Source organism: Bombina bombina, chromosome 3 (assembly GCF_027579735.1).
Source record: "Bombina bombina isolate aBomBom1 chromosome 3, aBomBom1.pri, whole genome shotgun sequence".
NCBI lineage: Eukaryota > Metazoa > Chordata > Amphibia > Anura > Bombinatoridae > Bombina > Bombina bombina.
In genome coordinates, this window is record NC_069501.1 from 100411890 (window position 1) to 100438499 (window position 26610).

The 26610-nt window shown below is 40.7% G+C and overlaps 1 protein-coding gene across 1 annotated transcript in view; it reads right to left on the reverse strand.

Moving 5' to 3' along the window:
• TTC3 (tetratricopeptide repeat domain 3) overlaps nt 1-26610 on the reverse strand; it is a 410905-nt gene that overhangs the window by 264082 nt on the left and 120213 nt on the right. The window contains exons 12-15 of the mRNA XM_053705936.1: nt 21083-21140; nt 17606-17633; nt 13388-13454; nt 12682-12819 (exon numbers count right to left, since the gene is read on the reverse strand). Of these exons, the coding sequence (XP_053561911.1) occupies nt 12682-12819; nt 13388-13454; nt 17606-17633; nt 21083-21140 (291 nt within the window). The remainder of the gene's footprint in view (nt 1-12681; nt 12820-13387; nt 13455-17605; nt 17634-21082; nt 21141-26610) is intronic.

Here is a 26610-nt window from a genome sequence, read left to right on the forward strand (position 1 = left end):
CAGCTATAGTGAAGAAACAGTGATATAAAATGCTCTGTTTTAGAGCATTTTTTTATCCATTTAAGGACATTATTCATTTTTGTGGTATCTAAGAGTATTTTAATAAGAATAATAATAATAAAATGTGCCTAAACATATGTATTTTAAATTCCCTCCCACATCCCCTGAAAGAGGTGCAAAACTAGTAATTGCATCACCTAAGCAACCAGGGAGGGGCGGGTCTCGGATTCTTACCATCATGAAAGAAATAATCAAGTAAGCAAAAAATGTTTTTCATCAGGTAGTGAGTCCTTAAGTCATCATGTGTGGGAATCTATACCAAAGCAGTGAAGTCCATGAGATCACCATGAAATAGGGGAGGAACAAACAGTGAAGGTAGGTAAGTTACTGATATGGCACTACAAACTTTCCCCCTCATTCCATCAAGAAGGCAAAAAGACTGAGGATTGAAGTGGAAAGGAATTTAAAGCTCTAGGACACTGATGGCGAACCTTGGCACTTAAAGGGACAGTTTAATAAAAAAATGTCTCCCCTTTAATTTGTTCCCAATGTGCCACTTTACCTGCTGGAGTGTATTAAATTGTTTACAAGTATTTCCATTACCCTTATATTGGCATTTGAAATAGTTTATTTAGCCTATGGTATCCCCACCCATCCTGAAAGTTTTTGGCCTCAAGGCCAAGCTATGTTAACACAGCCAGTAGAAGAAATTACACAGTGGGTTATAGAAGAGATAATTACACAGTGGGTTATAGAAGAGATAAGGTAATAAAGTGTTAATTTTCCATTGTTTTCTCCAAGTATCAGAGATTGGTTTATGGACAGATATAAGATAAAGAAGCATGTATATGTACACAATGTGATAAAGTAATTAAATCTGATTATACCTACAAGCTCAACCCATTTTATAAGGTTGTGGCTTTAAATCACAAAATCAGCTAATTCATATACACAAATAAGCCTTAAAAAAAGTAAATCTCACACATTTTATACTCTGCAGCTGGTAGAAAAAAGTAATTGGAAACACATCAAGGGAAAACAATTTTACAATATACTGTCCCTTTAAGGTGTTTCACAACTAAATTTCCGATGATGCTCAACTGGAATTTAGAAGGCCTAAGCACAATGGGAAATGTAGTTCTGAAACACCTGGAGTGCCTAGGTTCACCATCACTGCTCTAGGGTATCTTCTGCCTCCTCCTAGTGGTTGGGAGGGGAATTACCACACTTGATTGATTATTAACTCTCACCATCTGATGAACGAAAACACTTTTTGCGCTCATGTTTGTGGGGAGTTTCAATGACCACCAACAGAGTTGTTGGATTGATGCTCATCAGCAAGTGAACTTTGATCTCAGACCAGCTATGACATTCCAGTTAGCTTCAAAATTAAAAAAATATATATACAGATGTTTGTTTAAAGTGAACATAAACTTTGGTGAATGAAAGACCATTTTTTTTAAAATACTATTAAAAACAGGGGCACTTTCATTCATCAAAATAGCCTTCTGACCCTTACGCTTTCCAGTGAAAAACAACAAACAGGGAAAAAGATTGTCGAAAGTCTTTAGTAGCTTGTAAGTAAAATTTTAGAGCACTCACAACATCCAAGTTATGCAAAAGACGTTCCTTATGAGAAGAAGAATAAGGACAAAAATAAGGAACTACAATCTCCTGATTAATGTTTCGATCCAACACCACCTTAACCTTAGGGAGAAACCCTAATTTAGTACGAAGGACCGCCTTATTTGCATGAAAAATAAGGTACGGAGAATCACACTGCAGAGCAGAAAGCTCAGAAACTCTGCGAGCGGAAGAAATAGCAAGGAGAAATAAAACATTCCAAGATGATTTTATATCCACAACATGCATCGGCTCAAACGGAGCTTGCTGTAAAACTTTAAGAACTAGGTTAAAGCTCCAAGGAGGAGCAACAGGTCTTAAACACAGGCCTATTTCTTCCAGATGTTTGGACAGAGCAGAAATCTGACCATTCAGAGTACTGAATGACAAACCTTTCTCCGGGCCATACTTAAGAAAAGATAAAGAAAAATCTTTAGCTCCACACCAAGAAAAAAAAAAAAAAAAAAAAAAAAAAAAAAGATTTTTACGCCATATCTTATGGTAAATCTTACGAGTAACAGGTTTATGAGCCTGAAGCATAGTATCAATGACTGCCTCCGAAAAACCACATCTAGACAGGACTAGGCGTTCAATCTCCAAGCAGTCAGCTTCAGAGAATCTAGATTTGGATGGAGGAATGGACCCTGAAGTAGAAGGTCCTTCCCCAGAGGTAACCTCCAAGGTGGAAGAGATGACATATTCACCAGATCCGCAAATCAGATCCTTTGAGGTCAGGCAGGAGCCATTAGAATCACAGACACTGTCTCCTGCTTTATACAAACAATGACTCGTGGAAGGAGAGCAAACAGGTATGCTAGCTTGAAATCCCAAGGGAACGCCAGAGCATCTATCAGGGCGGCCTGAGGATCTCTTAATCTTGAACCGTACCTTGGAAGCTTGGCGTTTTGACGAGACGCCATCAGATCTAACTCCGGAACCCCCCACCTGAGGGCTACCCTGGAGAACACTTCCGGATGGAGAGCCCACTCCCCGGGATGAAAAGTCTGACTGCTCAGAAAATCCGCTTCCCAATTGTCATCTTCTGGAATGTGGATAGCCGAGAGGAGACAATTGTGAGCTTTTGCCAACTGCAGAATACGAGTCACCTCCTTCATGGCCAAGGAACTCAAGAGTTCCTCCCTGGTGGTTGATATAAACCACTGAGGTAATGGTGTCCGACTGGAATCTGATAAACCGGACTAAAGATAATTGAGGCTAAGCTGTCAAGGCATTGATTACTCCCAACTTCAAGATGTTTATGGGAAGAGAAGACTCTTCCCGAGACCACAGGCCCTTAGCTTTCAGAGAACCTCAAAAAGCTTCCCAGCCTGACAGGCTGGCGTCCATAGTCAGAATCACCCAGTAAGGTTTAAGGAAGCAAGTCCCCCGAGACAGGTTTTCCAGTGAAATTCATACGAGAGAGTCTCTTGTTAGGGGGTCCAGATTTATCCTCTGTGATAAATCTGAAAGCTCACCGATCCATTGATGGAGCATGCAAAGCTGCAACGATTGCAGATGGAACCGAGCAAAAGGAATGATGTCCATGGAAGCCACCAGACCAATTACCTCCATGCATTGAGCCACTAATGGACGAAAAGCAGACTGGAGGGAAAGGCATGAAGCAAGAAGTCTTGATTTTCTGACGTCCGTCAGGAAAATCTTCATGGACAGGGAATCAATGATTGTCCCAAGGAAACACACTCTTGTAGTTTGAACTTGAGAACCCTTTTCAAGATTCACCTTCCACCCGTGGGAATGTAGAAAAGACAACATCTCTGTATGAGATTTTGCTAGTTGAAAAGATGACGCCTGAACCAAGACGTTGTCTAGATAAGGCGCCACAGCAATTCCCTGGGATCTGATCATTGACAAAAGGGCTCCCCCAGAACCTTTGTGAATACTCTGGGAGCTGTGGCAAGACCAAACGGTAGAGCAATAAACTGGAAATGCTTGTCCAGAAAGGCAAACCTTAGAAACTGGTAATGATCGCTGTGAATGGGAATGTGTAAATCTATAGTCGCCATGAACTGACCCTCCTGAACCAATCGAAGAATGGAACGAATAGTTTCCATCTTGAAGGGCGGAACCATGAGGAACTTATTGAGACACTTTAAATCTAGGATGGGACGAAAAGTTCCCTCTTTTTTGGGAACCACAAATAGATTTGAATAAAATCCTAGACCTTGTTCCTCTAGAGGGACTGGTACAATAACTCCCAGGGAGGATAGGTCCCTTACTGAATTTAAGAAGGCCTCCCTCTTTACCTGTTTTAAAGATAGTCTTAACAGGAGAAATCTGCCCCTTGGAGGGCAAGACTTGAATCCTATTTTGTAACTCTGGGATACTATGTCCACAGCCCATGGATCTGAGACATTGTGAATCCAAGCCTGGCGAAAAAAAGAAAGCCTGTCCCCACCTGATTCAAGTTTGTATCGGGGGCGGACCCTTCATACTAATTTAGAATCAGCAGAAGGCTTCTTGTTTTGCTTTCCCTTATTCCAAGGCTAGCTGGATTTCCAAGTGGCCCTGGACTGGTCAGGTTTGGAAGAAGAGGAGGAAGACTTTTGTCCCTTAAAGTTGCAAAAGGAACGAAAATTAGAAGTCTGACGACCCCTAGGTCTATTCTTCTTGTCCTGAGGAAGGAAAGATGCCTTTCCTCCTGTAATCTCTGAAATGATTTCCACCAGACCAGGACCGAATAAGGTTTTACCCTTATAAGGTAAAGCTAAAAGCTTGGCTTTTGAAGAGACATCAGCCGACCAAGATTTTACCACAGAGGTCTACGAGCTAGGACAGTGAAGCTAGACATCTTAGCTCCCAGCCTAATTACCTGCATGTTGGCATCGCAGATAAAAGTATTGGCCAATTTAAGAGTCTTGATCCGATCTTGGATCTCCTCAATCAGAGAAGGATAATTCAGTATGTTGTTGGTCATCTGAAATTTCATCAACTTTATGAGAAGTTTTAAAAGACCTTTTACGTTTATTAGAAGGCGGAATAGCAGAAAAAGCCTTTTGTATAGAATCAGAAATACATTATTTTAAATTTACAGGTATATCATGTGCATTAGATGTTGAGGGACAAGCAACAGGTAATGAACTACTACTGATAGATACATTTTCTGCATGTAAAAGTTTATCATGACAGCTATTACAAACCACAGCTGGAGATATAACTTCCACAAGTTTACAACAAATGCACTTAGCTTTGGTAGAACCGTTATCCGGCAGCAGAGTTCCAACAGTGACTTCTGAGACAAGATCAGATTGAGACATCTTGCAAATGTAAGAGAAAAAAAAACATATAAAGCAAAATTATCAATTTCCTTATATGGCAGTTTCAGAAATGGGAAAAAAATGCAAACAGCATAGCCCTCTGACATAGAGAAAAGGCAAGAGGCATATAGAAATGGGGTCTTAAATAATGAAAAACGTCCGGAAATGACACACTCGCGTCACAGAAGATGCAACCTTGTGAATGACTCGGCGTCAACTAAGACACCGGAAATGCCGAAATTGCGTCAATGAATGTAACTTCGCGCCATAATAATCTTGCGCCAAGAATGACGCAATAAACTTTAGCATTTTGCGCCCTCGCGAGCCTAATTCTGCCCGCGAATTTAAAAGATAGTCCATTTGAAAAAAGACTACACCCCAGGTAAGAAATAATTTTTTTCTAAAAAAAACAGAATTTATGCTTACCTGATAAATTACTTTCTCCAACGGTGTGTCCGGTCCATGGCGTCATCCATAACTTGTGGGAATATCTCTTCCCCAACAGGAAATGGCAAAGAGTACAGCAAAAGCTGTCCATATAGTACCTCCTAGGCTCCGCCCACCCCAGTCATTCGACCGACGGACAGGAGAAAAAACAGGAGAAACTATAGGGTGCCGTGGTGACTGTAGTTAAATAAATAAATTTATCAAACCTGATTAAAAAACCAGGGCGGGCCGTGGACCGGACACACCGTTGGAGAAAGTAATTTATCAGGTAAGCATTAATTCTGTTTTTTTTAGAAAAAAATTATTTCTTACCTGGGGTGTAGTCTTTTTTCAAATTGACTATCTTTTAAATTCGCGGGCAGAATTAGGCTCGCGAGGGCGCAAAATGCTAAAGTTTATTGCGTCATTCTTTTCTCCAACATTGGTGTGTCCGGTCCACGGCGTCATCCATAACTTGTGGGAACCAATACCAAAGCTTTAGGACACTGATGAAGGGAGGGAGCCAATCAGGTTACCTAAACGGAAGGCACCACGGCTTGCAAAACCTTTCTCCCAAAAATAGCCTCCGAAGAAGCAAAAGTATCAAATTTGTAGAATTTGGCAAAAGTGTGCAGGGAAGACCAAGTCGCTGCCTTGCATATCTGATCAACAGAAGCCTCGTTCTTGAAGGCCCATGTGGAAGCCACAGCCCTAGTAGAGTGAGCTGTGACCCTTTCAGGAGGCTGCCGTCCGGCAGTCTCATAAGACAATCGGATGATGCTTTTCAGCCAAAAGGAAAGAGGTGTAGCAGTAGCTTTTTGACCTCTCCTTTTACCAGAATAGACAAACAGAGAAGATGTTTGTCTGAAATCCTTTGTTGCTTCTAGATAAAACTTTAAAGCACGGACTACATCTAAATTGTGTAACAAACGTTCCTTCTTTGAAACTGGATTCGGACACAAAGAAGGTACAACTATTTCCTGGTTAATATTCTTGTTGGAAACAACCTTTGGAAGAAAACCAGGTTTTGTACGCAAAACGACCTTATCTGTATGGAACACCAGATAGGGCGGAGTACACTGCAGAGCAGATAACTCAGAAACTCTTCTAGCAGAAGAAATAGCAACTAAAAACAAAACTTTCGAAGATAACAACTTAATATCTATGGAATGTAAAGGTTCAAACAGAACCCCTTGGAGAACTGAAAGAACTAAATTTAAACTCCAGGGAGGAGTCAACGGCCTGTAAACAGGCTTGATCCTGACCAAAGCCTGAACAAAGGCTTGAACATCTGGCACAGCCGCCAGTCGTTTGTGTAACAAGACAGATAAAGCAGAAATCTGTCCCTTTAGAGAACTCGCTGATAATCCCTTATCCAAACCCTCTTGAAGGAAGGAAAGGATCCTAGGAATTTTGATCTTACTCCATGAGAATCCCTTGGATTCACACCAACAGATATATCTTTTCCATATTTTATGGTAAATCTTTCTAGTTACAGGTTTTCTGGCTTGGACTAGAGTATCTATCACAGAATCCAAAAACCCACGCTTAGATAAAATCAAGCGTTCAATTTCCAAGCCGTCAGCTGGAGAGAGACTAGATTTGGATGTTCGAATGGACCCTGTACCAGAAGATCTTGTCTCAAAGGTAGCTTCCATGGTGGAGCCGATGACATATTCACCAGGTCTGCATACCAAGTCTGGGAATGAGAGGGAACGGTGGAAAAACGTAAGCTAGGTTGAAGGTCCAAGGCGCTACTAATGCATCCACTAGAGTCGCCCTGGGATCCCTGGATCTGGACCCGTAGCAAGGAACTTTGAAGTTCTGACGAGACGCCATCAGATCCATGTCTGGAATGCCCCATAATTGTGTCAACTGGGCAAATATCTCCGGGTGGAGTTCCCACTCCCCCGGGTGGAATGTTTGACGACTCAGATAATCCGCCTCCCAGTTTTCCACTCCTGGGATGTGGATCGCAGATAGGTGGCAGGAGTGATCCTCCGCCCATTTTATTATCTTGGTCACTTCTCTCATCGCCAGGGAACTCCTTGTTCCCCCCTGATGGTTGATGTAAGCAACTGTCGTCATGTTGTCTGATTGGAATCTTATGAATCTGGCCTTTGCTAGCTGAGGCCAAGCTTTGAGAGTATTGAATATCGCTCTCAGTTCCAGAATGTTTATCGGGAGAAGAGATTCTTCCCGAGACCATAGACCCTGAGCCTTCAGGGAGTCCCAGACCGCGCCCCAGCCCACTAGACTGGCGTCGGTCGTGACGATAACCCAACTCTGGTCTGCGGAAGCTCATTCCCTGGGACAGATGATTCTGGGTTAGCCACCAACGTAGTGAGTCTCTGGTCTCCTGATCTACTTGGATCACTGGAGACAAGTCTGTATAGTCCCCATTCCACTGTTTGAGCATGCACAGTTGTAATGGTCTTAGATGAATTCGCGCAAAAGGAACTATGTCCATTGCTGCAACCATCAATCCTACTACTTCCATGCACTGAGCTATGGAAGGTCGAGGAACAGAGTGAAGAACTTGACAAGCGTTTAGAAGCTTTGACTTTCTGACATCTGTCAGGAAAATCTTCATTTCTAACTAATCTATTATTGTCCCCAAGAAAGGGACTCTTGTCGACTGAGACAGGGAACTTTTTTCTATGTTCACCTTCCAGCCGTGAGATCTGAGAAAGGCCAGAACGATGTCTGTGTGAGCCTTTGTCCTTGAAAGAGACGACGCTTGTATCAGAATGTCGTCCAGGTAAGGTGCCACTGCAATGCCCCTTGGTCTTAGAACCGCTAGAAGGGCTCCGAGTACCTTTGTGAAAATCCTTGGAGCCGTGGCTAGCCCGAATGGGAGAGCCACAAACTGGTAATGTTTGTCCAGAAAGGCGAACCTTAGGAACTGGTGATGATCTTTGTGGATAGGAATATGTAGATACGCATCCTTTAAATCCACGGTAGTCATAAATTGACCCTCCTGGATTGAGGGTAAAATCGTTCGGATAGTTTCCATTTTGAACAATGGTACTTTGAGAAATATGTTTAGAATCTTTAAATCTAGAATTGGTCTGAAGGTTCCCTCTTTTTTGGGAACTGCAAACAGATTTGAGTAAAAACCCAGTCCTTGTTCCACAATTGGAACTGGGTGTATCACTCCCATTTTTAACAGGTCTTCTACGCAATGTAAGAATGCCTGTCTCTTTATTTGGTTTAAAGATAAGTGAGACATGTGGAACCTTCCCCTTGGGGGTAGTTCCTTGAATTCCAGAAGATAACCCTGAGAAACTATTTCTAGTGCCCAGGGATCCTGAACATCTCTTGCCCAAGCCTGAGCGAAGAGAGAGTCTGCCCCCTACTAGATCCGGTCCCGGATCGGGGGCTGCTCCTTCATGCTGTTTTGGTAGCAGCAGCAGGCTTCTTGGCCTGTTTACCCTTGTTCCAGCCTTGCATCGGTCTCCAAGCTGGTTTGGTCTGCGAAGCATTACCCTCTTGTCTAGAGGCTGCAGAGTTGGAGGTCGGTCCGTTCCGGAAATTGCGAAAGGAACGAAAATTAGACTTATTCTTGGCCTTGAAGGGCCTATCTTGTGGGAGGGCATGGCCCTTACCCCCAGTGATGTCTCTCGAACCAGAACCACGCTGCTGTAGTGACAGGAACAATGCACGAAATGGGTTGTAGGAGGTAACCTTGCTGAACAAAAATCTTTTTAAGCAAACCCTCCAATTTTTTATCCATAGGATCTTTGAAATCACAATTATCCTCGATAGGAATAGTAGTGCGCTTGTTTAATGTAGAAACTGCCCCCTCGACCTTAGGGACTGTCTGCCATAAGTCCTTTCTGGGGTCGACCATAGGAAATAATTTCCTAAATATAGGAAGGGGAACAAAAGGTATGCCGGGCTTCTCCCACTCCTTGTTCACTATGTTCGCCACCCGCTTGGGTATAGGAAAAGCGTTGGGGTGCACCGGAACCTCTAGGAACTTGTCCATCTTACACAATTTTTCTGGAATGACCAGGTTGTCACAATCATCCAGAGTAGATAACACCTCCTTAAGCAGTGCGCGGAGGTGCTCTAATTTAAATTTAAATGTCACAACATCAGGTTCTGCCTGTTGAGAAATTCTACCTGAAACTGAAATTTCCCCATCTGACAAAACCTCCCTCATGGCCCCTTCAGAGTGGTGTGAGGGAATGACAGAACAATTATCAGCGCCCTCCTGCTCTACAGTGTTTAAAACAGAGCAATCGTGCTTTCTCTGAAATTCAGGCATTTTGGATAAAAAATTAGCTATGGATTTATCCATTACTGTCGCCAATTGTTGCATAGTAACAAGCATTGGCGCGCTAGAAGTACTAGGCGTCTCCTGCGTGGGCAAAACTGGTGTAGACACAGAGTGAGATGAAGCAGAACTATCTTTACTCTCTTCATCTGATGAATCATCCTGGGCAACCTTACTATCTGTGGCAGTACTGTCCTTACTTTGTTTGGATGCTATGGCACAATTATCACACAATTTGGAAAGGGGAGACACATTGGCTTCCATACATACAGAACATAGCTTATCTGAAGGTACAGACATGTTAAAATGGCTTAAACTTGTCAATAAAGTACAAAAAACCGTTTTAATTAAAACCGTTACTGTCTCTTTAAATTTTAAACAGGGCACACTTTATTACTGAATATGTGAAAAACAATGAAGGAATTGTTCAAATTTTACCACAGTGTCTTAAAGCATTCAAAGTATTGCACCCAAATTTTCAGAGCTTTAACCCTTAAAATGAAGATACCGGAGCCGGTTACAGGTTTAACCCCTCTACAGTCCCAGCTACAGCCTTTGCTGCGACTTTACCAAACCCAGGGGGGAATACGATACCAAATGAAGCCTTCTAGGAACCTTTTCAACTACTTTCAGATCCACACACATGCAGCTGCATGTCCTGCTCTCAAAATTAACTGCGCAGTAATGGCGCGAAAATGAGGCTCAGCCTACTACAGTGAAGGCCCTTCCTGACTGAAAAGGTGTCTAAACCAGTGCCTGACGTTAAAAATCGTTCCCCAAAGTTTATAAGTGTGAAATTCAACCTCAATCTGTATAAAGTGCCCAAATAAAGCAATCGATCTTGCCCATAAAAATGTCTACCAGTTTTATAGCCCATATTAAGCCCTTTATTCTGTTTGAGACTAAGAAAATGGCTTACCGGTCCCCATGAAGGGAAATGACAGACTTCCAGCATTACACAGTCGTGTTAGAAATATGGCTAGTCATACCTTAAGCAGAAAAGTGTGCTAACTGTTTCCCCCAACTGAAGTTATTTCATCTCAACAGTCCTATGTGGAAACAGCAAACGATTTTAGTTACTGCTGCTAAAATCATATTCCTCTCAAAAACAGAACTCTTCATCTTTTTCTGTTTCAGAGTAAAAAGTACATACCAGCACTATTTTAAAATAACAAACTCTTGATAGTAGAATAAAAAACTACAACTAAACACCACATACGCTTAACCATCTCCGTGGAGATGTTGCCTGTGCAACGGCAAAGAGAATGACTGGGGTGGGCGGAGCCTAGGAGGGACTATATGGACAGCTTTTGCTGTACTCTTTGCCATTTCCTGTTGGGGAAGAGATATTCCCACAAGTTATGGATGACGCAGTGGACCGGACACACCAATGTTGGAGAAAAATATTTCCCAGATATGAAACTGACAGTCTGCAAAAGGAAATATACTGAAAACCTGAATCATGGCAAATATAAGTACAATACATATATTTAGAACTTTATAAAATACATAAAGTGCCAAACCATAGCTGAGAGTGTCTTAATTAATGAAAACATACTTACCAAAGACACCCATCCACATATAGCAGATAGCCAAACCAGTAATGAAACGGTTATCAGTAGAGGTAATGGAATATGAGAGTATATTGTCGATCTGAAAAGGGAGGTAGGAGATAAATCTCTACGGCCGATAACAGAGAACCTATGAAATAGATCTCCCGTGAGGAAAACCATTGCATTCAATACGTGATACTCCCTTCACATCACTCTGACATTCGCTGTACTCTGAGAGGAATCGTGCTTCAAAATGCAGGGAGGCTCATATCAACGTAGAAATCTTAGCACAAACTTACTTCACCACCTCCATAGGAGGCAAAGTTTGTAAAACTGAATTGTGGGTCTGGTGAGGGGTGTATTTATAGGCATTTTGAGGTTTGGGAAACTTTGCCCCTCCTGGTAGGATTGTATATCCCATACGTCACTAGCTCATGGACTCTTGCCAATTACATGAAAGAAATATTACAGTACACTCATTTTAAGCTCCCTAGCTAGGGTCATTTTCAAGCACTGCTCCCATTAATCATCCACTCACAGATGCAGAGAGACCAATAGCAAAGTCTTCAATTCCTCAAGAACTTCAGTAGCCCATATCTAGATCTTATATGCACAGTACACATCAGCAATTAAACAATACATTGCAAAAGATACACACAAAATTACCCTTTTTTACTGTATTTAAAACTAAAACTTGATTTTGTTAACAAAATTTACACGGTTTTAAAATCAAGGGCAATTTAGTGAAGCACCCTGAATATCCTGTGGAATTTGATCAGTAGCCATACGGAAGTGACCATGTACACTGCACTAAGCAGCGCCTCCAAATAGCACTGCCTCATCACAATATATATGTAGAAATGAAGGCAAAGTGCATTGTAGGGAGGAGGGTGGAGCTAAAGAAAAAGCACAGTTTGCCAAGGTGAATTACAGGAAAAGCAGGAAATATAAATAATGAGAAGGCATACATTACTTTATGTTTTAACAAAGAAACATTTTCTGGGGTATCTGAGTGTGTATATTCCTTAAAAGAATTTTAGACCCACCATTATAACCAGCTATGCAATCATCCTTGTTACAGATAATACTTAACACAGTGATCGACAGGTTTTACAAAGCCCAGTTGCCAGAACATAAAGAGCTATGGACTGATGCATAAATGCACACACTAGCCAGTTAGCTAGTTACTCACAAGTGCGCCCCAGTCAGTGGCTCCATGGATGCTGTGAGATTGACACCAGGGGTGGTTAAAAAGGTGCCAAAGAATGGGGATTTTATTTATTATTTTAACTCACATAACTGCAAACTTTCTTAAAACATAGAACCAATATATTATACACTATAATGTCCTTTTTTTTAAAATCTGGTTTCTAAGGGATACCTGATAAATGAATATGAGAAAAAGATCTCTCACTCAAGATGACTTTACTGGGTGCTGCCATATTCAAAATAACAAGCTAATGGAGACCCACATAAATGTGTTGTAATAAAAACATCACAACACATACATAAAAGTATTTACCTTGAGGTCCATTGGATCCAGCATTTCTAATAAACGTGAAAATGCCCCTTGAGCATTATGAAAACGCTGCTCTTTTAGGGCTGTATAACCATCATTAACCAGGGACTTCACCATTTCTTGAGTTACCATTAGATCCTTCTAAAATGGAATAAAATAATAAATCTGTTATATTGTAGGTTTTAGAAAACATTCACAAAAACACATATATACATACACACACATGCATACATACATATACACACACACAGATACACGGCAACAGAAAATCTGATCTACTGATAAGAATTAGGAACAAAGCTCAGTTAGGATTTCGGTTTCCGTGCTCTATAAATGACATTCTATATACTGTAATACCCACAAGACCTGTTAAAATACAATTCAGTAAAACTACTACGCTGTTATAACAGCATAATAAATTAATGATCCTTCTCCTGCACAAGTTTATGTGACCAGCCTTTTGAGACATAACAGGCACAATCTTTGTTGAATACATACGTAATAATAATGTGTTCATTGCAATGAGCAATTTTTATGTTTATGACATTCTTTCTGCGGTGGAGGCTCCTATATCAAATGGTACAAAAGCCATATACCCATATACTTATAAATGTAGTTTGTAAAGAGCAAATGAGCAGTCAATGTCTTTACACAAGGGCACTTACAAAAACAAAGTCCTTCCAAAGTTTTAATCACTGGCGATTCTTACCTTTGAAAAACCACATGATATATCCTTCTCATTTTCCTTGGGGTCAGTCCTTGAAACTTTGACAGCTCTACAGAACACAGTTTAAAACGAGCAATTTTACATGACGGAATGTACAAAACAGGGGGGGGGGGGGAATTAGCATTTACATCTTACTACTAGAGTTACTTACAAAAACAGAATTTATGTTTACCTGATAAATTACTTTCTCCAACGGTGTGTCCGGTCCACGGCGTCATCCTTACTTGTGGGATATTCTCTTCCCCAACAGGAAATGGCAAAGAGCCCAGCAAAGCTGGTCACATGATCCCTCCTAGGCTCCGCCTACCCCAGTCATTCGACCGACGTTAAGGAGGAATATTTGCATAGGAGAAACCATATGATACCGTGGTGACTGTAGTTAAAGAAAATAAATTATCAGACCTGATTAAAAAACCAGGGCGGGCCGTGGACCGGACACACCGTTGGAGAAAGTAATTTATCAGGTAAACATAAATTCTGTTTTCTCCAACATAGGTGTGTCCGGTCCACGGCGTCATCCTTACTTGTGGGAACCAATACCAAAGCTTTAGGACACGGATGAAGGGAGGGAGCAAATCAGGTCACCTAAATGGAAGGCACCACGGCTTGCAAAACCTTTCTCCCAAAAAATAGCCTCAGAAGAAGCAAAAGTATCAAACTTGTAAAATTTGGTAAAAGTGTGCAGTGAAGACCAAGTCGCTGCCCTACATATCTGATCAACAGAAGCCTCGTTCTTGAAGGCCCATGTGGAAGCCACAGCCCTAGTGGAATGAGCTGTGATTCTTTCAGGAGGCTGCCGTCCGGCAGTCTCGTAAGCCAATCTGATGATGCTTTTAATCCAAAAAGAGAGAGAGGTAGAAGTTGTTTTTTGACCTCTCCTGTTACCAGAATAAACAACAAACAAGGAAGATGTTCGTCTAAAATCCTTTGTAGCATCTAAATAGAATTTTAGAGCGCGAACAACATCCAAATTGTGCAACAAACGTTCCTTCTTCGAAACTGGTTTCGGACACAAAGAAGGCACGACTATCTCCTGGTTAATGTTTTTGTTAGAAACAACTTTTGGAAAAAAACCAGGTTTAGTACGTAAAACCACCTTATCTGCATGGAACACCAGATAAGGAGGAGAACACTGCAGAGCAGATAATTCTGAAACTCTTCTAGCAGAAGAAATTGCAGCCAAAAACAAAACTTTCCAAGATAATAACTTAATATCAACGGAATGTAAGGGTTCAAACGGAACCCCCTGAAGAACTGAAAGAACTAAGTTGAGACTCCAAGGAGGAGTCAAAGGTTTGTAAACAGGCTTGATTCTAACCAGAGCCTGAACAAAGGCTTGAACATCTGGCACAGCTGCCAGCTCTTTGTGAAGTAACACAGACAAGGCAGAAATCTGTCCCTTCAAGGAACTTGTAGATAATCCTTTCTCCAATCCTTCTTGAAGAAAGGATAGAATCCTAGGAATCTTTACCTTGTCCCAAGGGAATCCTTTAGATTCACACCAACAGATATATTTTTTCCATATTTTGTGGTAAATTTTTCTAGTTACAGGCTTTCTGGCCTGAACAAGAGTATCAAAAACAGAATCTGAGAACCCTCGCTTTGATAAGATCAAGCGTTCAATCTCCAAGCAGTCAGCTGGAGTAGGACCAGATTCGGATGTTCGAACGGACCTTGAACAAGAAGGTCTCGTCTCAAAGGTAGCTTCCATGGTGGAGCCGATGACATATTCACCAGATCTGCCTACCAAGTCCTGCGTGGTTACGCAGGAGCTATCAAGATCACCTACGCCCTCTCCTGATTGATCCTGGCTACCAGCCTGGGGATGAGAGGAAACGGCGGGAATACATAAGCTAGGTTGAAGGTCCAAGGTGCTACTAGTGCATCTACTAGAGTCGCCTTGGGATCCCTGGATCTGGACCCGTAGCAAGGAACCTTGAAGTTCTGACGAGAGGCCATCAGATCCATGTCTGGAATGCCCCACAGTTGAGTGATTTGGGCAAAGATTTCCGGATGGAGTTCCCACACCCCCGGATGCAATGTCTGACGAATCAGAAAATCCGCTTCCCAAGTTTCCACTCCTGGGATGTGGATTGCAGACAGGTGGCAGGAGCGAGTCTCCGCCCATTGAATGATTTTGGTCACTTCTTCCATCGCCAGGGAACTCCTTGTTCCCCCCTGATGGTTGATGTACGCAACAGTCGTCATGTTGTCTGATTGAAACCGTATGAACTTGGCCCTCGCTAGCTGAGGCCAAGCCTTGAGAGCATTGAATATCGCTCTCAGTTCCAGAATATTTATCGGTAGAAGAGATTCTTCCCGAGACCAAAGACCCTGAGCTTTCAGGGATCCCCAGACCGCGCCCCAGCCCATCAGACTGGCGTCGGTCGTGACAATGACCCACTCTGGTCTGCGGGAGGTCACCCCTTGCGACAGGTTGTCCAGGGACAGCCACCAACGGAGTGAGTCTCTGGTCCTCTGATTTACTTGTATCTTCGGAGACAAGTCTGTATAGTCCCCATTCCACTGACTGAGCATACACAATTGAAATGGTCTTAGATGAATGCGCGCAAAAGGAACTATGTCCATTGCCGCTACCATCAAACCTATCACTTCCATGCACTGCGCTATGGAAGGAAGAGGAACGGAAGGAAGTATCCGACAAGAGTTTAGAAGTTTTGTTTTTCTGGTCTCTGTCAGAAAAATCCTCATTTCTTAGGAGTCTATTATTGTTCCCAAGAAGGGAACTCTTGTCGACGGAGATAGAGAACTCTTTTCCACGTTCACTTACCATCCGTGAGATCCGAGAAAGGCCAGGACTATGTCCGTGTGAGCCTTTGCTTGAGGAAGGGACGACGCTTGAATCAGAATGTCGTCCAAGTAAGGTACTACAGCAATGCCCCTTGGTCTTAGCACCGCCAGAAGGGACCCTAGTACCTTTGTGAAAATCCTTGGAACAGTGGCTAATCCGAAAGGAAGCGCCACGAACTGGTCTGGTAGTTCAGACATGTTAAACAGGCATAAACTTGATAACAAAGCACAAAAAACGTTTTAAAATAAAACCGTTACTGTCACTTTAAATTTTAAACTGAACACACTTTATTACTGCAATTGCGAAAAAGTATGAAGGAATTGTTCAAAATTCACCAAAATTTCACCACAGTGTCTTAAAGCCTTAAAAGTATTGCACACCAAATTTGGAAGCTTTAACCCTTAAAATAACGGAACCGGAGCCGTTTTTATATTTAACCCCTTTACAGTCCCTGGAATCTGCTTTGCTGAGACCCAACCAAGCCCAAAGGGGAATACGATACCAAATAATGCCTTCAGAAAGACTTTTCTATGTATCAGAGCTCCACACACATGCAGCTGCATGTCATGCTGTTCTCAAAAACAAGTGCGCCATACCGGCGCGAAAATGAGGCTCTGACTATGATTAGGGAAAGCCCCCATAGAATAAGGTGTCTAAAACAGTGCCTGCCGATATTATTTTACAAAAAATACCCAGATTAAATGATTCCTCAAGGCTAAATATGTGTAAATATGATCGATTTAGCCCAGAAAATGTCTACAGTCTTAATAAGCCCTTGTGAAGCCCTTATTTACTGTGTGAATAAAAATGGCTTACCGGATCCCATAGGGAAAATGACAGCTTCCAGCATTACATCGTCTTGTTAGAATGTGTCATACCTCAAGCAGCAAAAGACTGCTCACTGTTCCCCCAACTGAAGTTAATTCCTCTCAACAGTCCTGTGTGGAACAGCCATGGATTTTAGTAACGGTTGCTAAAATCATTTTCCTCATACAAACAGAAATCTTCATCTCTTTTCTGTTTCAGAGTAAATAGTACATACCAGCACTATTTTAAAATAACAAACTCTTGATTGAATAATAAAAACTACAGTTAAACACTAAAAAACTCTAAGCCATCTCCGTGGAGATGTTGCCTGTACAACGGCAAAGAGAATGACTGGGGTAGGCGGAGCCTAGGAGGGATCATGTGACCAGCTTTGCTGGGCTCTTTGCCATTTCCTGTTGGGGAAGAGAATATCCCACAAGTAAGGATGACGCCGTGGACCGGACACACCTATGTTGGAGAAATAGCAACCAAAATATTCATATCACCACATTTATAAACTTGTAAGAGGAGGTATAAGAATACATATAAATGTGAAGAAGAAAAAAGGCAAAATGACATACTTTGATTTTGCTTTCTTCGGTTGGTGCCCTGAAGAAAGAAGAAAAACAACAGATGTTTCATGTGTCATACATATATAATAATGCTAACAGCTGTTGGTTTTGTTTTACTATTTCATACTAGGCACGCTGGTTCCTTTATGCATTAATTTAACCACCAGAAAGTTTTTTTCCAGCTTGGAAGTGTTAGCAAGTGAGTTGCAGATAAAGAACTTGTGGACCTGATGTGACCATTGACCATTTGAAAGCAGCTAAAAAAGGAGGGGATTGTTTGAAACTTGGCTATCAACTTTGTTTCACTCAACCTATTTTGGAGTAATGGTTCGGTTTGTGACCAGAGCAGAGAGAATTTAGGCAGACACATTTTATTTGGGCCCCAATCATCACAGTGAGGGGGGCGACAAGTGCTTTTTTTTTTATACATATACACATTTAGATATTTTGTGACACAGCCCTCTCATGGTTCTCTTCCTACCCGTCTAACCGTACCTTTAGTGTAGCCTTCTCTGGGGCTTCCCTTGCCTGTTACCACTTTCTGTTGGGGTACCTCAAGGGTCTGTCCTCGGTCCTCTTCTCTTTTGAATCTACATGTCATCACTAGGTTCCCTAATAAAGTCCCACGGTTTCCAATATCATTTGTATGCCGACGACACTCAAATCTACATCTCTGCTCCAGACCTATCTCCTTCCTTGCTAACCCGTGTCACTGTCTTTCTCACATCTCTTCCTGGATGTCATCTCACTACCTTAAAGGGACACTGAACCCACATTTTTTCTTTTGTGATCCAGATAGATCACATTTAAAGCAACTTTCTAATTTACTCCTATTATAAATGTTTCTTCGTTCTTTTGTGATCTTTATTTAAAAAGCAGGAATGTAATGCATAGGATCCGGTCCATTTTTGGTTGAGAACCTGGGTTATGCTTGCTTATTGGTGGGTAAATGTAAGCCTCCAATAAGCAAGGGTTATCCATGGTGCTGAACCTAAAATGGGCTGGCTGCTAAGATTTACATTCCTGCTTTTAAAATAAAGATAGCAAGAGAACAAAGAAAAAATGATAATAGGAGTAAATTAGAAAGTTGCTTAAAATTTCATGCTCTATCTGAATCCTGAAAGAAAAAAAAATTGGGTCCAGTGTGCCTTTAACCCTTTGAGTGCTAATGACGGCTCTGAGCCGTCACAGAGTTTCACACTCTGGTGCTAATATCGGCTCAGAGCCGTCACTAGCACTCTCCCACCTTGAGGGAGATCTGGGGGCTCCCACCTGCTCCTACCCCGGCGATCGTGCCTGTAGAGTGACAGGCATCACGTTTTGCGCGGCGACGTGATGACGTCACAGCGCAACTTTATTTATACTATGTTAAGTATATGAGCAGGGGGCATGCTGCTTAGAAACCTGTATCTCAGGCATCGAAGCAGTTACAGACCCCCAAGACCCACTGTTGGAAAGGTAATCGCCTAACCTTTCCAACAGTATAAGTCTTGAGGATCTGAAAGAAAGAAAAAAAAAAAAAAGTTAAAACATTTTTTTTAAAAAGCCTAAAAAAACAAAAACCTTATAGCTTAGCACCCAGGTGGGAAAATGCTTAGCACTGACGGGGTTAAGCTAAATCTCTCCAAAACTGAGCTTCTTATTTTCCCCCCTTCTTCTAAAATCTCCACCCCCTATCTCTCTATAACTGTCGACAACTCCATCATTACCCCTGCCCCGAGTGCCTAAGGTCTTGGAGTCACACTTGACTCAGATCTTTCTTTCACTCCTCACATTCAGGCCATGGCTAAATCCTGCCGCTTCCACCTTAAAAACATCTCTAAAATTAGATATTTCCTTACACAAAACACCACTAAGATTTTAATCCACTCTCATCCTTTTCCGCCTTGACTATTGTAAATTCATAATGAATGCCTCTGCCAGGCTCATCTTCCTTACACATCTCTCTTCTTCATCTGCTGCACCTCTCTGCCAATCCCTTCACTGGCTTCCTCTTGCCTACAGGATTAAACACCAATTTCTGACGCTGACATACAAAGCCCTCAACTGCACTGCTCCACTCTATATCTCCGACCTTGTCTCCAGATACTCTCCCTCCTGTCCCCTTCGCTCTGCTCACAACCTCCTACTCTCCTCCTCTCTTGTTACCTCCTCACAATCCCGTTTACAGGACTTCTCCAGACTGGCTACCATCTTGTGGAACCCTCTACCTCGCTCCACTAGACTCTCCCTTAGTTTTAAAAGCTTCAAGCACTCCCTAAAGACTCTTCTGTTCAGGGATGCATACAACCTACACTAACCTTTCCTAATACCAGTTCCTTTCCTCTATTGCTATCCGCCATGAATCTCCTTAGAATGTAAGCCCAACTGCTTGCAGATCACCTTCACAAGAGCGGACTACAACTCTAGGCAGGGCAATATACCCATTTGATCCCAATAATTGCTACCTTGCATACTGCCTATGTTTATAGCGCTACAGAATCTGTTGAGAGAGAGAGACAGACAGATACACACACACATATCTCTCTCTCATATATATATATATATATATATATATATATATATATATATATATATATATATCTATATCTCTATATCTCTATATCTCTATATCTCTATATCTCTATATATATATATCTCATCTGCTGTTATATTTTGCAGCCACAGTGTATATAATTTACTGCCAATTTTTATAGTATAGAGTTTGACACGTGAGCCTGTTGTGGTTGTTTACAAGTTTCTGGTCCAGCATTTTGTAGACTGTCAAGTCTCATTCTACTTCCACTAGGCTGACTTGGTCTGTTCCCAATGGTAAAGTGCTCATCTTATTGCATTTGGTCCTATCTAACTACAAGTTCATGACGTCTACCTCTGCATCAATTCTAGAAATATCCCATTGTAAAATAAGATTGAACTTTAAACTTAATTTTTCAGTTATAAAATTGTATGTATTGTTCATATTGATAACTAATTGTGCAAAGCGGTTCATTCCTCTGTACTGCAAGCTACATACAGTCCCATCACATGTAGAATGGCGTAACCTTGTCTATTATACTCTATAGAAAAAACTGATTATAAGTACAAATATATTGAATTGATGGAATAGTTTTGGGGGAAAATCAAATGACTGTCTCATCATAGTTTATGCTTTCCGTTATTACTCTTGTGCTTTAGCATGGGATACTATATCCTCAAATTTGGTTCACCATTTTGTTTTTATTTCCTTATATGATTATCTTTATTGTAGTATTTTTTATATGATATATCCTATTTTATAATGCCTGTTCAGCATAATCAGTTTATTTTGCTATGATTATTAAAATTTCAATACAAACAAGATAAAAACAAAACAAAGCAAACAAGATTTTGTTATGTTTATCAGTACATAGTTATTAAAAATTGCAATAAATAAGAATAAAGCAGTTACACCTTATAAGCACAATGATTTCACATTCATTTTTAACATATAATAAAAATCAATCTTACCAGGTACATTATTAGATGAAGATTCTTTTGTTTCTACATTTTTCCCATTCACAGGGTCCTAGGAAGACACATTTTTTAAAATAAGTTTATATATTTTAAAAAAAATATATAGAATAAATATCTTTAATAAAATTGACGTATTAAACCACAAGGTAAAAAACATAATTTATGTAAGAACTTACCTGATAAATTCATTTCTTTCATATTAGCAAGAGTCCATGAGCTAGTGACGTATGGGATATACATTCCTACCAGGAGGGGCAAAGTTTCCCAAACCTCAAAATGCCTATAAATACACCCCTCACCACACCCACAAACCAGTTTAATGAATAGCCAAGAAGTGGGGTGATAAGAAAAAAGTGTGAAAGCATAAAAAATAAGGAATTGGAGCCAATTCCTGCTGAAAATAATCCACACCCAAAATAAAGTTTAAATGAAAACATAAGCAGAAGATTCAAACTGAAACAGCTGCCTGAAGTACTTTTCTACCAAAAACTGCTTCAGAAGAAGAAAACACATCAAAATGGTAGAATTTAGTAAAAGTATGCAAAGAAGACCAAGTGGCTGCTTTGCAAATCTGATCAACCGAAGCTTCATTCCTAAACGCCCAGGAAGTAGAAACTGACCTAGTAGAATGAGCTGTAATCCTCTGAGGCGGAGTTTTACCCGACTCAACATAGGCATGATGAATTAAAGATTTCAACCAAGATGCCAAAGAAATGGCAGAAGCTTTCTGACCTTTTCTAGAACCGGAAAAGATGACAAATAGACTAGAAGTCTTTCGGAAAGTCTTAGTAGCTTCAACATAATATTTCAAAGCTCTAACAACATCCAAAGAATGCAATGATTTCTCCTTAGAATTCTTAGGATTAGGGCATAATGAAGGAACTACAATTTCTCTACTAATGTTGTTGGAATTCACAACCTTAGGTAAAAATTCAAAAGAAGTTCGCAACACTGCCTTATCCTGATGAAAAATCAGAAAAGGAGACTCACAAGAAAGAGCAGACAATTCAGAGACTCTTCTGGCAGAAGAGATGGCCAAAAGGAACAAAACTTTCCAAGAAAGTAATTTAAATGTCCAATGAATGCATAGGTTCAAACGGAGGAGCTTGAAGAGCCCCCAGAACCAAATTCAAACTCCAAGGAGGAGAAATTGACTTAATGACAGGTTTTATACGAACCAAGGCTTGTACAAAACAATGAATATCAGGAAGATTAGCAATCTTTCTGTGAAAAAGAACAGAAAGAGCAGAGATTTGACCTTTCAAGGAACTTGCGGACAAACCTTTATCTAAACCATCCTGAAGAAACTGTAAAATTCTCGGAATTCTAAAAGAATGCCAGGAAAAATGATGAGAAAGACACCAAGAAATATAAGTCTTCCAGACTCTATAATATATCTCTCTAGATACAGATTTACGAGCCTGTAACATAGTATTAATCACAGAGTCAGAGAAACCTCTTTGACCAAGAATCAAGCGTTCAATCTCCATACCTTTAAATTTAAGGATTTGAGATCCTGATGGAAAAAAGGACCTTGCGACAGAAGGTCTGGTCTTAACGGAAGAGTCCACGGATGGCAAGAGGCCATCCGGACAAGATCCGCATACCAAAACCTGTGAGGCCATGCTGGAGCTACCAGCAGAACAAACGAGCATTCCTTCAGAATCTTGGAGATTACTCTTGGAAGAAGAACTAGAGGCGGAAAGATATAGGCAGGATGATACTTCCAAGGAAGTGATAATGCATCCACTGCCTCCGCCTGAGGATCCCGGGATCTGGACAGATACCTGGGAAGTTTCTTGTTTAGATGAGAAGCCATCAGATCTATTTCTGGAAGTTCCCACATTTGAACAATCTGAAGAAATACCTCTGGGTGAAGAGACCATTCGCCCGGATGCAACGTTTGGCGACTGAGATAATCCGCTTCCCAATTGTCTATTCCTGGAATATGAACCGCAGAGATTAGACAGGAGCTGGATTCCGCCCAAACCAGAATTCGAGATACTGCTTTCATAGCCAGAGGACTGTGAGTCCCTCCTTGATGATTGATGTATGCCACAGTTGTGACATTGTCTGTCTGAAAACAAATGAACGATATCGTCCAAATAAGGAAATACCACAATACCCTGTTCTCTGATTACAGATAGAAGGGCACCGAGAACCTTTGTAAAAATTCTTGGAGCTGTTGCTAGGCCAAACGGCAGAGCCACAAACTGGTAATGCTTGTCTAGGAAAGAGAATCTCAGAAACTGATAGTGAGCTGGATGAATCGGAATATGCAGATCTGCATCCTGTAAATCTATTGTAGACATATAATGCCCTTGCTGAACAAAAGGCAGGATAGTCCTTACAGTTACCATTTTGAATGTTGGTATCCTTACATAACGATTCAATATTTTTAGATCCAGAACTGGTCTGAAGGAATTCTCCTTCTTTGGTACAATGAAGAGATTCGAATAAAACCCCAGCCCCTGTTCCAGAACTGGAACTGGCATAATTACTCCAGCCAACTCTAGATCTGAAACACATTTCAGAAATGCTTGAGCTTTCGCTGGGTTTACTGGGACACGGGAAAGAAAGAATCTCTTTGCAGGAGGTCTTATCTTGAAACCAATTCTGTACCCTTCAGAAATAATGTTCTGAATCCAAAGATTGTGAACAGAATTGATCCAAATTTCTTTGAAAAAACGTAATCTGCCCCCTACCAGCTGAGCTGGAATGAGGGCCGCACCTTCATGTAGACTTAGAAGCTGGCTTTGCTTTTCTAGAAGGCTTGGATTTATTCCAGACTGGAGATGGTTTCCAAACTGAAACTGCTCCTGAGGATGAAGGATCAGGCTTTTGTTCTTTGTTGAAACGAAAGGAACGAAAACGATTATTAGCCCTGTTTTTACCTTTAGATTTTTTATCCTGTGGTAAAAAAGTTCCTTTCCCACCAGTAACAGTTGAGATAATAGAATCCAACTGAGAACCAAATAATTTATTACCCTGGAAAGAAAGGGAAAGTAGAGTCGATTTAGAAGACATATCAGCATTCCAAGTTTTAAGCCATAAAGCTCTTCTAGCTAAAATAGCTAGAGACATAAACCTGACATCAACTCTGATAATATCAAAAATGGCATCACAGATAAAATTATTAGCATGTTGAAGAAGAATAATAATGTTATGAGAATCATGATCTGTTACTTGTTGCGCTAAAGTTTCCAACCAAAAAGTTGAAGCTGCAGCAACATCCGCCAAAGATATAGCAGGTCTAAGAAGATTACCTGAACACAGATAAGCTTTTCTTAGAAAGGATTCAATTTTCCTATCTAAAGGATCCTTAAAGGAAGTACCATCTGCCGTAGGAATAGTAGTACGTTTAGCAAGGGTAGAAATAGCCCCATCAACTTTAGGGATTTTGTCCCAAAACTCTAATCTGTCAGACGGCACAGGATATAATTGCTTAAAACGTTTAGAAGGAGTAAATGAATTACCCAATTTATTCCATTCCCTGGAAATTACTTCAGAAATAGCACCAGGAACAGGAAAAACTTCTGGAATAACTACAGGAGATTTAAAGACCTTGTCTAAACGCTTAGATTTAGTATCAAGAGGACCAGAATCCTCAATTTCTAATGCAATTAGGACTTCTTTAAGTAAGGAACGAATAAATTCCATTTTAAATAAATATGAAGATTTATCAGCATCAACCTCTGAAACAGAATCCTCTGAACCAGAAGAATCATTAGAATTAGAATGATGATGTTCATTTAAAAATTCATCTGGATAAAGAGAAGTTTTAAAAGACTTTTTATGTTTACTAGAAGGAGGAATAACAGACATAGCCTTCTTAATAGATTCAGCAACAAAATCTCTTATGTTATCAGGAACACTCTAAACATTAGATGTTGATGGAACTGCAACAGGTAATGGTATTTTACTAAAGGAAATATTTTCTGCATTAACAAGTTTGTCATGACATTTAATACAAACAACAGCTGGAGGAACAGCTACCAAAAGTGATACACTTAGCTTTGGTAGTTCCAGCACCAGGCAGCGATTTTCCTGAAGTATCTTCTGACTCAGATGCAACATGAGACATCTTGCAATATGTAAGAGAAAAAACAACATATAAAGCAAAATTGATCAAATTCCTTAAATGACAGTTTCAGGAATGGGAAAAAATGCCAAAGAACAAGCTTCTAGCAACCAGAAGCAATGAAAAATGAGACTTAAATAATGTGGAGACAAAAGCGACGCCCATATTTTTTTAGCGCCAAATAAGACGCCCACATTATTTGGCGCCTAAATGCTTTTGGCGCCAAAAATGACGCCACATCCGGAACGCCGACATTTTTGGCGCAAAAGAACGTAAAAAAATGACGCAACTTCCCGGCGACACATATGACGCTGGAAACAGAAAAGATTTTTTGCGCCAAAAAAGTCTGCGCCAAGAATGACGCAATAAAATGAAGCATTTTCAGCCCCCGCGAGCCTAACAGCCCACAGGGAAAAAGTCAAATTTTTTAAGGTAAGAAAAAATGATTGATTCAAATGCATTATCCCAAATATGAAACCGACTGTCTGAAAATAAGGAATGTTGAACATCCTGAGTCAAGGCAAATAAATGTTTGAATACATATATTTAGAACTTTATAAAAAAAGCGCCCAACCATAGCTTAGAGTGTCACAGAAAATAAGACTTACTTACCCCAAGACACTCGTCTACATGTTGTAGAAAGCCAAACCAGTACTGAAACGAAAATCAGCAGAGGTAATGGTATATATATATATATATATATATATATATATATATATAAAAGAGTATATCGTCGATCTGAAAAGGGAGGTAAGAGATGAATCTCTACGACCGAAAACAGAGAACCTATGAAATAGACCCCGTAGAAGGAGATCATTGCATTCAAATAGGCAATACTCTCCTCACATCCCTCTGACATTCACTGCACGCTGAGAGGAAAACCGGGCTCCAACCTGTTGCGGAGCGCATATCAACGTAGAATCTAGCAAAAACTTACTTCACCACCTCCATAGGAGGCAAAGTTTGTAAAACTGATTTGTGGGTGTGGTGAGGGGTGTATTCATAGGCATTTTGAGGTTTGGGAAACTTTGCCCCTCCTGGTAGGAATGTATATCCCATACGTCACTAGCTCATGGACTCTTGCTAATTACATGAAAGAAATAGGAAGTATTGAAGTCTTTAGTTACTTTTTTTTTTTTAAAACAGTAAATTATAAAAAGTACATTCAGGTGGAAAAATAAAAAAATGTTAGCAGCTAATGGGCTAAAAATATGTTGAGTTTTTGGATGTTTTTAGATGCTGTTCCTATTTATTGTCTATTGTAGGTCATCTTGTGAGAAGCCCACACAGTATATATACGCAAGTACTACATACCCCAAAAGCACACACTGAAAGAACAAGCAATTAAAAGGGACATAAAACCCAGAATTTTTCTCTTTCATGATTCAGACAGAGCATACAATTTTAAAGGGACAGTCTACAATAGAATTGTTATTGTTTT